Source organism: Nuphar pumila, chromosome 4 (genome assembly GCF_984573655.1).
Source record: "Nuphar pumila chromosome 4, dmNupPumi1.hap1.1, whole genome shotgun sequence".
NCBI classification, from domain to species: domain Eukaryota; kingdom Viridiplantae; phylum Streptophyta; class Magnoliopsida; order Nymphaeales; family Nymphaeaceae; genus Nuphar; species Nuphar pumila.
This window is the reverse complement of record NC_143252.1, coordinates 16,726,938-16,743,562: the sequence shown is the minus strand read 5'-3', so window position 1 is coordinate 16,743,562 and position 16,625 is coordinate 16,726,938. Positions and strand designations below refer to the sequence as shown.

Here is a 16,625-nt window from a genome sequence, read left to right as displayed (position 1 = left end):
GGTTATTATAGGATAGGTTATTTTTTATTAATCTTAGTATTAGAGTCCGTAGAAAAAAATCCATTATTCTTGCATCTCCAATAAATAGCTAACAGTCTTGTCCATTGATGATGTACTACTAAAATGGAATTAGAAACCCAACCATGTTCAAGGATTTTGATTCTCACTTGAATGAAAAACCGACTTTCATTTGCAAAGATTAAAGAGAACCCACCAACAGGGACTCCGGGCTCAGCTTGTCTGGTAGGAACAGCTAGTGCACGTTACCTTGTGTTGGCACGTTGCAGGTTCAAAACCCAATGGTATAGTTATTTAACTGGTAGAGGTCGGCCTAACCCCAGCATGCATTTCAAAAAAAAAAAACTAATAAGAGCCCGTTTCTCACCACTCATTTTTCTGAAGTTTGGTTAGCCATGCTATATTCTCTAATTTGCATTATTTGAATGAGTCTGAATCTCATGAGACGTTAACAGATTTGCGGATACCCTTAAACAAGAAATAAATCCTAAAGTTCGATCCACAATAGCCGCCTTTTTCCAAACAGCACCTCAAAAGATTTTCACCAAAACTCAACATCACCTTTATCCTCTCCAGAGCTCACCCACCAAACAGAGCCCTAAGATGGGATCTGAACATTTTGGATTCAGCTTGAAAGTGGGTAATAGAGGATGTAATGGCCTCGTTAAGGAGAGTGCTCAACGGAGAGCAATCAGTTGATCTGGTTCTACTTCTGTAGTTGAATTCTGTTGGTTTCTGTCAAACGTGTTTACCCTCACCCGAGAGAGAGAGAAAGAGATGTTCGTTGTCCTCGGGAGGATGACAAAATTTTAGATTCATAAAGGTCCTTTCATTTTTTTTCCAACAGGAGTCCGCAGAATGATACACCAATCTACAAATCACCCAAATCATCAACAATCCCAATGATAACATTGCCTGAACAGGATCAGAAATCAGGAAGCAGGAAGAAAAATTCACAAGTTCGTAGCTTCACCGGATGGCCCTGGTCGAGCATTTAGTAGAGGTTGAAGAGCCTTTACTACAATGCTCATGTTTGGCCGAAAGTCTGCCTCATACTGTACGCACAGAGCAGCTACTGCAGCCATCTGCATGCACAACAAATTACAGAAACTATCAACCTGGAGGGCTGATTCCAAGTACTAAAAAGAGCAGATCGATATAAAAGATCCCGTGGGATCCAAACCAGCACAAAGTCCGCATGGGAGTCGTGCAGGCATCACACATCATGAAGGACCTGGTTTGAATGCTACTGAATCTCAACTCAGTTTTATGCGTTAAACTAGGAATAATGGTGAAGGGATTTGGGCAGAAAGGCAGATGGGATACTGAAAATGTTGCGTTCACCTATAATAACATATGCAATGACCTGTAAGAAATGAAGGAAAAGGCAAAAAACCTTTGCTACTGCTTTAGGAGGGTAGTCCCCTCCCAGCCTAGAGTCCACACATTGTCTGACCTTGTCTTCACTAAGTCTAGGTGTTGCCTGAAAAAGATCATAACAAGTGTATAGCAGTCAGCACACTCTCTGACAAGCACATAAAACACGAGCAAGCAACTGAAGGATTTCTAAGCATGGTTAAGATGAGAGATCATTACCCATGTCACAAGACTCTGTTGTCCCCTTGGAAGTGTGTGATCAACGGGTTTGCGGCCTGTTAAGAGCTCGAGGAGGACAACCCCAAAGCTATAAACATCACTTTTTGAACTCAGCTGCCCAGTCATAGCATATCTGCAATAATACACAAAACTCAAGTTATGAGTCATGACATGGCCAAGAAACAACGAACATGTTCATGGTAGCTAATATGTTGCCCTCAACCAATCTATCAAGAGATGATTGTCTGATGGAGAAAAAAAAATTACTAACCAATATCACTATAAAATGGGGGAAAAAAGTAATGAAATCATGCACATTGTTAGGTCCAAGTAAAACTAACCCACTGGCGTGTCAACCCAATCAGGAGTTGAGTTCACAGTTGACTCAAGCAAGCTTAACTTCAAAAGATAAGTCAAACAAGAATCAAGGTCACTTGGCATTGTGAAACCGTGATATCATTGGATGGTTGGTAGAATAAACTAATAAGACAAAGTCACATGCACTGTAATTTTGATAAAAGCACAGTAACCAGCAGGAAGCAGATCAAAACCACAAAAGTCTTCAAAGGCTCACCCTCACTAATGCTTGTATATAGGATTATTTATGAGTGGCATTTTTTATATTTTGGTAGGAAGTTAGATAGCCAACTAATTTTGTCTTGTAGTGTAACCAAGAGAGACGTCTCCTGATGTATTTTTTGTTCATTTTGCTGAGTAATAAATTTTCTTGTTCTCTTCTCTTTTCTTGCTTCTTCATCTTAACATAAAAAAAACATAAACTCCATCCTTTTCAAAATAGCATAAAAGTCTGTTATCTTGGAGGAAAAACATTTAGAACACAAAAACTTGTGTTTATAAAAATTAATTTTTCAGAGAAACCCTAATATGGATCAATGCAATATACCATGGGTTGAAATTACAGAGTCTTGGATCCAGGTCCAGTATTTCTTATGCATTGACTTGATTGTCAAGGAAGAATGGCATACATGTTTGTCTTGTGGACCTCGTTTCATATACTTGAAACCGAATATTTAAATCCATACATATTATTTGTCGATTTTTTTGAAACTCATTTGAACCATCTCATTGTCTTGCTTTGAAAATTGTACAAATATCATGAAACCATTATACCCCTTAATCTAACAGAAGAATTGGTTTTAAGGGCCCTATGATTATCGGGTTAATATTTGGTGCTATTGAAGGCACCAAATTATATGGAACCATTGAGCTGAAAATTATAGGTTTTAGATTTTTTTGTAAATTAAAACTTATGGATGTGATCTACAATGTTTGTTTAATGGGAAATGAGCTTTGAATAATATGATTGTGACACATAAGCAGTTTTTTTAAGGGCTTTAAAAATTAATGGTCCACAATGCGCTAAAATTTCATGCCTCAAAAAAAACATATTTTTGATTGAAATAACACGATCCAAGGTTTGATCCTTAGCAAACAAATCTTCCGGAACACATATATGTGGATTGAGTTGATAAAGCTTGAACCTATGATTTCCAGCTCAATAATTCCATATAATGGGTGCCTTCAATAACACCAAATATTAACCTATGGTTATCTATGTCAGCATTATACAGGGGCTCCAAGCAGCCGAAAGCCTCAAAGAGACCAAATTGTTTTGCAAAAGCCTTGTGGCTGCATTGAACGTTTCCCTCTTCTGACAAAATTCTGAGTCTTCTTGTATCTTGTCCTGGCAGAGGCCATTTTAATAAATATTTAGGCTCTAGCCAATTTCGTAGGCCAAGCCAAGTAATACGCAAACCAACTGTTTACACCGCCTATTTCTGGAATCATATTGATCAAATTGCTTCAAATGTAACATGATATAGGGATCATGTTTGTAAGAAAAAGCAATTTCTCCTGACACGTCCAACAATACACAAACATAATCAAGTCATCAGTGTGGACAGTATTTTCATGGATAACACAATTGAGAAAAACCAAAAGCACATGATAAGTTTCATGTGGTAAGAGGAGCTTAAAGTAGCCAAATGTCGAAGCAGTTCAGGAAAAAGCACTGTTAAAGCTGTATAAGAGAAAACATAGATGGAGGCATAACGAACACCACGAATCAGTTTATTATGCAAATTTGTAGCTGTCAGCTATTTTTGAAGGGAAATTCAAAACTTTCTTTAAAAAATAAAACAGTAACGAGACATCACCATGAAGAAAGAACAGAGAGTGAAGCTGTCAGCTATTTATCTGATAAAGTGCATTACTTGTCTATCATACACCCAACACAAGTAAACTCCAGATCTATGTCACAGGGATTCGGCTAGCAGGGTGCCGCACCCGCGTCGACGCGACTCGACGCGGGTGCGGCCAACCCGACCCTGGGTGCGTTGACCGCACCCAGGGACATTTCGGTCCATTTTTTGGATTTTTTTTTTAAAATTTGCCCTATGAAATGGGCTGTGGAATTTTTTTAAAAAAATCTTGGGGAGGGGGGGGGGGGGGGTGGCGGCGCTGCCCCCCTATACCCCCGCCAGGGGCGGGCCCCCTGGACCCCCGCCCCCTGACCGCGCAGCGGGACCCGCGCCGGGGGGAAACCCCGGACCCTCTCTCTCTCTCTCTCTCTCTCTCTCTCTCTCTCTATATATATATATATATATATATATATATATATATATATATTACATTTTTGCCCCTGCCGCACAAGCACCCATGTGACATAGCTCCAGATACAAACATGCTGGACATTTCAATTCAAATATTGACAAGACTTTACTGCTTCAGATCATATTTAGAAAGCCAACTCAGGGAAGAACTTACTCAGGAGCATGATATCCAAAAGTCCCTAACACACGAGTTGAATGAAGCCTTGCTGCATTATCAGGTGCTTGGTTTGATAGGTCAAAGTCAGCTATCTTAGCTGTATCATCATCAAATAACAGAACATTGCTGGACTTTATGTCGCGATGAATAATATGAGGCTGCGCTTTTTCATGTAAATATTCAAGTCCTTTTGCAGCACCTACAGCAATTTTCACTCGTTGTGCCCAACTTAAGACTGGACCAGGTTGAGCACCTTTGACACCTTTGCGTCCTACATTATGCCATCATTTTACATATCAAACTCATTGTTCATCATACATACTTTGAAATATCCAACACAACTCAACATATAATTCTACTAAAAGTTCAACGACAATAAATAAAAGGAACCAAAACACCATAGAGGGACTAAGATGATGCTTCTCCCATAGAAAAAAGTTAACAGATTAAAAAGTTCATAAAAAAATTCTTCGCATTTGTATTGGCTTGTCTAGACAGAACAGCACATCTTTCTATCACCAAATTCTTCTACAGAACAATAGAAACAAAAGCTAATTAGAAGCAATATGGATCATTTCTTGTAAAGATCAACAGCACAGAAAGCAGAATGCTAAGAGCAATAAACTGGATCATATCTTCTATCCAAATCCTGCTCCAATCTCCGTCAGTTTAGCTATAGCTCATTCAATCAGTTTAAGGCTGCACAATCAAGAATAAATTTCATAGCAACAGCAATTACATCATCCACATGCTAATTCTATGTCCCAGGGATGTTCTTATTTGCTCATGTCCCATGTTGATTGTGCTGAACATGGTCAACAACAAGCAACTAAATCCCATCCAAACTCAATAGATATTTCATTCCTTGAACTAATTCTTGACCCATGTACCATAATCCATTGAACTGCTGCTTGCAGATCAACAATCATTTTTTTACAATGGCAATTTTATGTTCTTATTCTTCAAATTTTGTGAACACACAATAGGCATATGGACATGTCCTTATATCCTAGTTTTAAGGAATTCTTCTCCTGTACCAAGCATTTTTGCATCATCTTCTGTACTTTTGCACCATCTACGTAGCACAGCTATGATGTTCTCATCCTTGCACACCATGTTTTTTTAAGTCCTTGTATTTGCAAGTTGGAAAATATTTAGCCATGTATCACAAAATGTTAACAATTAACATCAGCTCTGATTTTATTTTTATTATCCTTTCCAGATGGCCATTTTGTGACATTCAATCGTTTAACATTCCTTTGGTTTTATTTTGTCAATGAACAACCCGTATGCACAGACTTGTATCATGTGTACATTGGAAGTTCCAACCATTCTGCCCTTTCTTTCTTTAGGCAATTCAGAAAAGCCAAAATCTTACTATGAGTCACAGAAAACCAAGTTAACACCTTACACTTGAGGAATGAAGCTAACAAAATAAGGCTATTTTTACTGAAGAAGTCATGACAGCACAACCTCCATTCTTGTATGCACGCGCCTTATGGCTGCATCGTTAACTGCTGTAAGTTAAACACCAACAACACATGCAACCAGTAAAATATCAGATTATGGTTGTCTTAGCATTTTCATGTACCTGCAAGTTGTGAAACAGAAATAGACCACATTCCAATCCATTTTCACTGTATTTCTCTTCATTATTCATGGCTAAGATGAATTCTGTGGTCCCATTCATTATTCTTCAGTGTATGCTTTTTGAACAAATTATTTATAGCCGTTTTTAAACTTTTGCTTTACAACTTTTGCACACAAACAAATGACACTTCAAGTGACTGTTTTCTTATTCAAAATCTTGTATCTTACCAGATCAATAAAAAAATAACACTACTTCTCGGTCCATTTTCACTTGCCCAGATAAACCTAAGAAAGTGACATACATTGTTAAACCCAAAGTCAGTAGCTCTTTGGATGAAAGATGAACCAGCTATCCCCTGGTTTTTTACCCAGAATTTTTAGATCAATGATGGTATTTCTCATCACCAATGAATTTTGAAATGTCAATGTCACCTTCCTTTGCCATGACATAGCTTGCACAGTGCACACTCTTTACCTTTGTCTCCACCTACATCACAAGGACATAGGTGCAGAGGTACAGGTGCAGTGGGTAAGATACTTGAATTGTTGCTGTGTATGTGGTAAGCATATGTGTGTGTGTGTGTATGCTAGCATGCATGTTTGTTACGATCAGTGTTATTAAAAACGGGCCTCAAGGCGCAAAAAGCGCGCCTCGCCTCAAGGCGAGGGCCTTTGTGCCTTGAGGTGCAGGCTTGAAACGCAATACCCTTGAGGTGTGCGCCTCATAGGCCTTGAGGCGCACGCCTTGAGGCGAGGCGCGCCTCGGACTGAGGCGTACACACCTCGATTTATTTGGTCAAATGAGGGTCAAAACCCTCATTCGACCAAAAAATTAGGGCTTAAAGAAAGCCCTACGACCCCTTTATGTGTTTTTATTTTTTTTTTCACCCCTATCTCTGTTTTTTTCTCACAACCTTCTCTCCCTCACGGCTCTCACAGGCTCACAACATTCTCTCTCGCATGGTGGAGCCCTGAAACAGGTATGGATTTTTTTTTGCTCTCTCGTTCTCCTCTTCTTCTTCTTGTCTCTTCTCTCGTCTCTCGCGTGATACAAAAAAATGCATAGATTTTGTCTCTCTTTTTGCCGTAGTTCATGCACAGAAAATGCATTCAACTATTCTAATTTATTCTTTTTGTTTTCAGTTAATGTGTTCTGCGTTTTCAATACACCTCTGAATGTGCTCTGCGTTTTCAAGATGCTTCCGAGTATGCTTTGCGTTTTCAATACACATCCAAAGGTGTTCTGCGTTTTCAATACACCTCTGAATGTGATCGGCATTCTCAATATGCATCTGAAAATAAAAGAAAAACAAAAGATTAGTGCACTTTGCTATGAGGCGTGATTTTATTTATTTTTGTCAGGATGATTCTGTGCCAAATACATTCCGTCGTGTATCTGCTAGGGGTCCTGCATTTTCTTTTATGTACAGAAACATGGTGTTACATTAAAAAATGTTTGTGTTTTATGTTTCATTAGATGGTTAAGTTTTTTGTATGTTAATGGATACGATCACTGCAGCTGCGTGTTTTTGCTTTTGCTGGAAATCTGCAAATACACCTGATATGCATTTCCAGCATTGGGGAAAATTTTGATACGCGTGTTTGACAGTGAAAAAGATATAATATGTTGAAATCGCGGTATCTACGTGTTTTTGTTTTTAATGAAAATCTGCAAATACACCTGATATGAAAATCTGCAAATTTGAGATTTTTTATTTTTTGTTGGTTGTTACTTCATCAATAAAGCATTTCTTATTTATTTATAATTTTAGATAATTTTTATAGTTTTTTTTAAGTTTTAATAAAAAAAAATTTTTTTGAGGCTTACGCTTTGCGCCTCGAGGCTTACGCCTCGCCTCAGATTTTGGTGGAGCGCCTCGCTACGCCTCAACGCTTTTCATAACATTGGTTACGATTGTGGTACATGATGTACTCTTGTGTTTGTCATCTTTTGAATAACGGAATCAACGAACTAAGTGCTAAGATAAAAGTCACCTGGGTTTTCCTAATGTTCCTGATTATTCTGTCTCTCTATCATTTATATAATATCGATATAGTAGACATAGAACAGATCAGATAATGAATTAATCCATTTTTAGGTACCTATATGGAATTTGTCTAGAGAAAATTTTGGATACACTGTTTTTACCATTCACCTCCTTCCCTTTCAGGAAGTGACAAACAGATTTAGCATCTAAACCTAACACCCCAAACCTATATCACGGGACTTGGCTAATAGGCCGCCACACTAGCGTCAAGGCGATGCAGGTGCGAGTCATTTTTGTTCGAAATTTTTTCCTTTTTTTTTATGCCGGTGAGAGGCAGGAAGGAGGAGAGGAAGAAGAGAGAGGTACTTTCTTCTTATTCTTATTCTTCGAAAGAAAACCCCCTCTAAAAATCGATTTCTCTAAATTTGGGTTTGAGAACCCGATTCAAACTTTGGACAAAAGAATAAAACGTGAATTTATGTAATAAATTTATATTAGGCTTAATAGAAAAGGGTTGATTTCAGCTTCCCCTAGAAGAAATCGATTCACCCCAAAAAGTATCTGAAATATTGAATTAAAAACAAGAAAGAACCATGTATGCATGCTATCGATTTTCTCAAAAATAAATTCAGTAATTTTTGAAAAATCCATGTAATATGTAATTGTTTTCATGCAAATTTTAGTTAGAGATTGTAGTGGATATTCATGTGAATGCACTGTTATGATTAGCATGATTTTCTTATTTTATGTCATGAAAAAATTACGTGTTTTATATGCCTTATTGCAAAACTTCCGAAACTATTTCTGAGAAAATAAGTTTCGAGGAGACGGGTTTGTTTTCTGGCCCAACAACTGCAAAAACAAGATTTGTCCATTGTAGATTGGTTTAAAGTAGTCTAGTTATGTTTTAAAAAAAATTCTTAATGTGTTCATGTAAAAAAAATCGAAACTATGAATTTGAGTGGCCTATTTTGGACCCACTCGAATGTATATCCCTGATATTACATATTTTCGACCTAACACCCGATCGGTAAACCGCACGTATCTCCCTCGTTCGGAGGAGTTTTTATGAACGGTTTGTTGCATTGGAAAGCTAACATTTCACAGCTTCATGAAATTTTGAGCTTTGTTCATGGACTGAGCACTGTTTTATAATAGTCGGAACAAAAAAGTGCAGGTTTGCACTAAATCGTTCATAACTTACTAGTCCGAATGAATTTTTACAAACGGTTTGTGGCATCGGAAAGCTGACAAAATTCTTTACAAACTGTGAAAAATTCATGCAGAGATCTGTCCTACGAGTGTAAAAATTTTTGTAACCTCTGTAATAATCAGACAGAGTTAGGTTTTCGCAAATTTGAAACCGGTTTTAGACCCGGCTATCGATTGTTTGTGAATCTTGTGCATTTTCGTGTATGCCTTACGAACTTGTATTGTACTGTTATGGATTGTTGAAAATAAGTTTGTTGCAGAGAATTTAAGTGTCTCCGACTGAGACACGATTTGATTGATGTGTTAAGGCAAAAGTATGCCTTTGCGGCCTCTAGCGAATAAATGGAGTGAAGTGTCTGTCTTGCGAATTAAGGCGAATGTTAAAAGATTTTGCATGCGGTCTTTTCTTATATAATATTGACATGTACATGCTCTTAAAGATAGGAATGTGTAGATGCATTTAGCTGTAAAAGAAACTCATTGTTTCCTTAGTGCATGTAGGCTTTAAATCTGAGATGTATGAACATTTATTTAATTCATGAATGTTTAAACTTTCAATTTATGGCATGTATGGATATTAATGTAATCGAGAAAGTAACACGGTAATTTTTTGTCCCGTTTAGTTTTCCGCTGCAATTTTATAAAAGTATTTCAAAAAAAAATTCCAAGATTTCCTGGATTTAAAAATTGGGGTGTTACAACTTGGTATTAGAGCAGAAGGAAAGATTGGCTCAAATCATGTCCAAATGACCAATATCGTTGTGAGTATATTCTACTTTTTGTGTTTTTATGCTTTGATATGAAAATGATTGTTTGAATTATGTAGATTTTATGAATTATGCAAAAATCATAACATAGATGCCTAATAGGGTCATTAGAACAAAAAATTTATTTATGCAGAACCTAAAAGTTGATTCAAATTAAATTTTATTGTATATGTCTTCACGATAGCCTTTCGGTTGGACTGCCCAGAGGGACTTCCTCTTGGAAGCCTTCGTCATGCTTACTGCCAGATGCCTGAACCTCGTGGATAACGGAAGTAATGGCAATGGTAGCAGCCATCACCCTGATGGAAATGGAGCGACTAGCGCTGTGAGTCATAGAGTGCCTTACAAACGCTTTATGCAACTGAATCCTCCAGCCTTCACTGAAAAGGAGGACCCAAACGAAGCAAAGGAGTGGGTTCGCGCTATCAGCAAGATCTTTAATATCTTTGAAGTTCCTGCTGAGAGGCAAGTCACTTTCGCCACCTACCGACTCCAGAGCGACACTAAGAGTTGGTGGGAGACCACACAAGAGGTGCGATACGCACAAGAGGAGCGACAGACGGTGACTTTGGAGGAGTTTTCGGAGATGTTTCTCGATACCTATTTTCCTTATTATGCTCGGGATCACAAGATGCAGGATTTTTTGGATCTCTAATAGGAAAACATAGGTAGTGGAGTATACTACCCAATTCTGACACCTGAAGAAGTATTGCCCACACACCTACGCAACAAACGAGGCACGGGCAAAGAAGTACGTTCATAAATTGTGAGACGGGTTGAGGACTCGATTGCTGACTAGCCGACCTCAGAACCTCAACCAGGCTATCGAGATGACCATTGTACTTCAGGTGGGAAAATAAAATAATTTTTTTTTATAATCCTAAGACTTTCCCAAACAATTAATAACAATGATTCTCGTGTCACAAGACGACTGGGAGTCTTCTAGGAAGACTCAACCTAAGAGATTTGACAGGTCGAAGGGCAATAGAAACAAAGCCCCTAGGCTCACAGCTGAGACGAGCAGAGCACCGCCCGTGAAGAAGGCTAAGGTGCAGCAAGGTGGCACAAGCCAGCCACAGTAGACTACCACGGTGTGCCCTGTCTGCAAAAAGGCGCATGCAACAGTCTGCTACAGACTCACAAGAGCGTGCCTACAATGTGGAGAGATAGGACACATTGTTTGAAACTGTCCCAAGTGTCTCGCGAAGGCAAAAGCAAATACCACACCTCGAGCACAGCAACAACAACAACTCCAGCAACGCCAGCAGCAATCCCAGGCTCGGAGACAGAGGAGAGCTACCAGCCGAGTTTATGTGACTTCTGCAGAGGAGTTGCAAGAAGATGTGAGCATCATCAAAGGTACTCTCTATCGCAAAATTTGATGCTAAGGTTTTATTCGATACGAGCGCCACACTCTTTTGTATCCACTCGGTTTGCAAAGCTACTTGACATAACTCTGATCACTTTGGGCTACATTTTGGAAATTATCACACCATCGAACGACAGATCCATCGCTCGTACCTTTTTACCCGATATAAAAGTAATAATCTCAAGGCAGAACCTCTCTGCCAATCTGATATCATTGGACATGGTGGGCTACGATGTAATTCTCGACATATACTAGATGTACGAGCACTATGCTTGTATGATGTTGTAAGCGACGTATTCAATTTACTCGCTCTGATCAGCCTGTTCTTGAGTATAAGGCGAGTAAAAAGGAAAGCAAATGACAAATGATTTCAGCGATAAAGACGCAATGATGCATGGAGAACGGTTGTGAGGCCTTCCTAGCCAAGTGTTTCTTTGATAGACCCCAGTACGACCCCGATGAAGGACTTTGACGTGGTTCGAGAGTTCGCAGATGTCCGCCCAGACGACTTGTCAGGCATATCGCTACAAGAGAGGTTGATTTCGCCATAGAGTTGGTGCCTGATACGGCCCCAATATCTAGAGCTCTGTATCGCATAGCCCCTACGGAGTTGGAGGAACTAAAGAAGAAACTGCAAGAACTGATGAACAAAGGTTTTATTAAGTTGAGCGTTTCACCGTGGGGTACTCTCGTATTGTTCGTCAAGAAGAAAGACGAGTCAAAGCGATTGTGCATTGACTATCGCATGTTGAACCAGGTAACGATCAAGAACAAGTATCCTCTTCCACTGATCGATGACTTGTTCAATCAACTTTGAGATGCCAAAGTCTTCTCCAAAATATATCTTCGATTGGGTTACCACCAATTAAGGATCAAGGAGTCAGATATGCAGAAGACAGCTTTAAGGACGCGGTATGGGCATTACGAGTTCTTGGTAATGCCCTTTAGGCTAACCAATGTTCCGGCGACATTCATAGATCTAATGAATCGGATCTTTCGGCCTTACCTAGATTTATTCGTGATCGTATTCATCGACGACATACTGATCTACTCAAAGAGCATGGAAGACCACAGGGAACACTTGAGGATTGTTCTCGAGACACTTAGACAGCATTAGTTGTATGCGAAGTTCTTTAAGTACGAATTCTGGTTGGAGCAGGTCATGTTTTTTGGTCACGTAATTTCCAAAGACGGAGGTGAGGTATTGCACCTTAACAATTATGTTTTAAGAAAAGCTTTTCTTGGATCGACATCTTAATCTGTTTGAATCTTGTGTTTGGAATTAGGTGGAATCGGTCTTATACTTGAAACAACCTAAGAGTGTATCGGACATTCGTAGTTTCCTTGGACTTGCAGGATACTACCGAAGATTTATTCAGGACTTCTCGAAGATCGCGACACTAATGACAAAGTTGTTTCGCAAAGGAATAAAATCGGTGGGCTCAGCAATGCAAAGAAAGCTTCCAGGAGCTGAAGAAGAGGCTTACTACAGCCTCAGTACTCACCTTGCCTTCAGGACATAAAGGCTACGCATCGGGTACTGGATTGGGATGCGTGTTGATGCAGCATGGTAAAGTCATATTGTACGCTTCGCGCAAACTAAAAGAGTATAAGCGGAATTACCCTACATATGACCTGGAGCTAGCAGTAGTGGTCTTTAAACTCAAGGTTTGACGGCACTACTTGTATGGAGAGCAGTTTAAGATTTTCTCCGATCGTAAAAGCCTCAAATATATTTTCTCGCAGAAAAATCTCAACATGAGGCAAAAACGGTGGTCAGAGTTCTTAAAGGACTATGACTTCTCTATATCTTACCACCAAGAGAAGGCCAACGTAGTGGTAGATGCTTTAAGCAAAGTAGAAATTACTTGAGGACCTGATCGACAGGAGACATTTCACCACAGACTTAAGTCGTATCCAGATTGCCAACTTAGCCGTGAGGACTGAGCTTATGAATCAGATCATCGCTCAGCAAAAGGATGACCCAGGCTTCACGAAGATGATTGCAGTGTAAAAGTAGGATGAGAAAGCTCTACATCTGGTAGAAGATAGAAGCATCTAGTATAATCAAAGGCTTTGGGTACCAGAGGATCCACAATTGAAGAAATAGCTACTAGACGAGGCGCATCGGACCAGGTTTACTATACATCCGGGTAGCACAAAGATGTATAAGGACCTTTAGAGAAACTCTGGGTAGCACAAAGATGTATAAGGACGTTCAGAGAAACTACTGGTGGAATGGCATAAAGAGAGACATTGCCGAATACGTATCAAGATACTTGGTCTGCCATCAAGTCAAGATAAAGCATCAGAGACTTAGCAGCATGTAGCAGACGATAGAGATTTTGAAGTGAAAGTAGGAGAACATTACCATGGATTTCATGGTAGGTCTGCCCAAGACACGACACTTGTACGACACCATTTAGGTTATAGTGGATCGCCTTACGAAGTCGGCACACTTCTTATCGACCAGGACAAATCAGACACTAGAGAGTTTGGCGGATTTGTACGTCGACGAGATCGTCAGGTTACACAGAGTGCCTATCTCGATCATTTCAGACAGAGATCTGAGATTTACATCAAAGTTTTGGGGGCAACTTCTGAAAACTTTGGGGACAAAGTTTAAGTTCAGTACGGCATTTCACCCACAGACGGATGGACAATCGGAGAGGACTATCCAAACCTTAGAGGATATGTTGTGATCTTGTGCTTTAGAGTGAAAGGGTGACTGGAGTAAACATCTAAAGCTAACTGAATTCGCCTACAACAATAGCCATCACTCGAGTATCGGCATGGCTCCTTATAAGGCATTGTACGGACGACCTTGTAGATCCCCAGTTTGTTGGAGCGAGGTTGGTGATCAAGCTATCGAGTCACCAACAGTTTTGGAGCACTATACGGATCAGGTGTAATCGATTTATAAGAGATTTCTAACCGCTTAAAGCCGTCAGAAGAGCTACGTGGATCTGAAGCACCGAGAAGTCGCATTCATAGTGGGAGATCATGTTTTCGTCAGAGTATCGTCAACCAAGAGTGTGTTTCAGTTCAGCAAGAAAGGAAAGTTAAGTCTGAGGTATGTAAGACCTTTCCTCATCCTCGAGAAGATTAGAGGCACAGCGTATAGACTAGCACTCCCGCTTCATTTCTCAAACATCCACGATTTTTTTCACATGTCGATGTTAAGGAGGTAAGTGTCAGATCCGATGCATATCATTAAGTATGACGATGTAGAGGTGCAAAAGGATCTCACATTCGAGGAATGCCTGATTGAGATAATAGGTCAACGAGAGCAGGTGCTACGACATAAGACGATTCCGTTAGTGAAGGTTCGATGGCAACACCATGAGCTTGAAGAGTGTACATGGGAGCCCGAAGCAGAGATGAGAGCGAAACATCCACACCTATTCAGTACGTAACCTTAACCAAATTTTGAGGACGAAATTTTTTTAAGGGGGTTTGGACGTAATACCCACATTTTTTTGAGAAATTTTCGTAAATTTTCGTAATTTCCTTATTGTGTGATAAATAAAAATGATAATTTGAGTTAAGCATTGTGTTATAGGGTACGTAGAACTTAGAAAATTTCTTAAATGTACGAAATACACTCACACGCCCAAGGGTCTCATCGACCCTAGTGGATTCCCTTTCTTCAAAATTATCTTTGAAGAATTCGAATTATCTTTAGAAAAAAATGAATATATATATATATATATATATATATATATATATATATATTTTTTTTTTTTTTTTTTTTTTTGAAATCCCAATAGAGGACACATACTTACATTTGAACTTAATTTACATTTCATTTAGTGTCATTTTACTTAATTTCATATTTTAGTTATGAAAGAATTGAATTTCAATTTCAAGTGAATTAATTAGGAATTTATTTTACAATTAAACTAAAATTTATAAAAGTACAGGAGTCCATAGGTGGGCTGTCACATTCTACGTGGCACTCCATTTTAAACTTTAAAATGATAAAAATAAAATAAAACTTTAAAATCAAGTTAGAATGAAACTTATAAAAAATCAAGGCAAGCCTTGAAAAGTCAAAACTTGCCTTTTTTTGAAGTTTAGACTCCTTAAAGAGGGGCGTCCCCTCCTAGATGATTCTAGAAAGGGGATGGCTAGACCAAAGAGAAAAATATATGTAGTAACTCAAGGAAAAAGGAAAGAAAAAAAAAGATAATAAATATAAGGAATAGTCATACTTGCTTGCCAAGCAAGCAAGTTTGAAAATTCATTTTTAGAAAGAGGCCAACCCCACGGAGGTCAACCAGCCCATGTGTATAGCCTTATGTATGTTACATAATATGTATACTATATCATATATATATATAATAAATGTTATAGCCTAAGTTAGCTAAAATGTGTCAACAAAAAAAAAGGAAAAAAAAATATAAAAGTTTTGGGATTTAGAAAAAAACCCTTGGTTTAGATCAAGGGATGAGATTCTTAGGTCCATATAAACACGAGAGGGGCTCACGGGTCCCCCTATTTGCAATTTTGTGATTTTTCTCTCTTTTGCTCCTATTCTCCCCTTTAATCCCTTATTTCCCTCTTTTCCTCCCCATTTCTCCTATGAATTCCTTGTGCATCCTCTCTTGGCCCAATAAGGAGGACACCCACATGCATGTGAAAAACGGAAGGAGTTCGTTGGTGTGGTCGTCACATGTGTTGGACGGCCGGTTCGTGGTTGAACTTCGTTTTCACAACCGTAGAAGCCGATTTCACCAAAAAAGGTAGGAGGTTTTATTCTCTACACGTAAATCGAAACTCGTAGGCACGAGTTATTCCGATTTTTCATAAGGACAGACCTTAAACCATGCCTCCCATACGTGGGTTTGGCTTAAAGTTGTCAAAATATTCGATGAAGAGGGTTTTTGAAAGAAAACCCCCTCTAAAAATCAATTTCTCTAAATTCGGGAAACTTTGTACAAAAGAATAAAACGTGAATTTATGTAATAAATTTATATTAGACTTAATAGAGAGGGGTTGATTTCGACTTTCCCTAGAAGAAATCGATTCACCCTCAAAAGTAGAAGAAATATTGAATTAAAAACGAGAAAGAACCATGTATGCATGCTATCGATTTTCTCATAAATAAATTCTGTAATTTTTTGAAAATCAATGTAATATGTAATTGTTTTCATGCAAATTTTAGTTAGAGATTGTAGTGGATATTCATGTGAATGCACTGTGATGATTAGCATGATTTTCTTATTTTATGTCATAAAAAAATTATGTGTTTTATATGCCTTATTGCAAAACTTACTGAAACTATTTATGAGG

The 16,625-nt window shown here is 38.7% G+C and overlaps 1 protein-coding gene across 4 annotated transcripts in view; it reads right to left on the bottom strand.

The window, feature by feature from the left end:
• Positions 1-825: 825 nt before the first annotated feature.
• LOC149839516 (pto-interacting protein 1-like) overlaps positions 826-16,625 on the bottom strand; it is a 28,723-nt gene continuing 12,923 nt past the window's right edge. For 3 of the 4 annotated variants that reach the window (XM_090004156.1, XM_090004155.1, XM_090004157.1), the window contains exons 5-8: positions 4,402-4,675; positions 1,615-1,747; positions 1,385-1,501; positions 826-1,103 (exon numbers count right to left, since the gene is read on the bottom strand). In XM_090004156.1, the coding sequence (XP_089860282.1) occupies positions 972-1,103; positions 1,385-1,501; positions 1,615-1,747; positions 4,402-4,675 (656 nt within the window). In that variant the 3' untranslated portion in view covers positions 826-971. The remainder of the gene's footprint in view (positions 1,104-1,384; positions 1,502-1,614; positions 1,748-4,401; positions 4,676-16,625) is intronic. The other variant, XM_090004158.1, reaches the window with a different exon arrangement.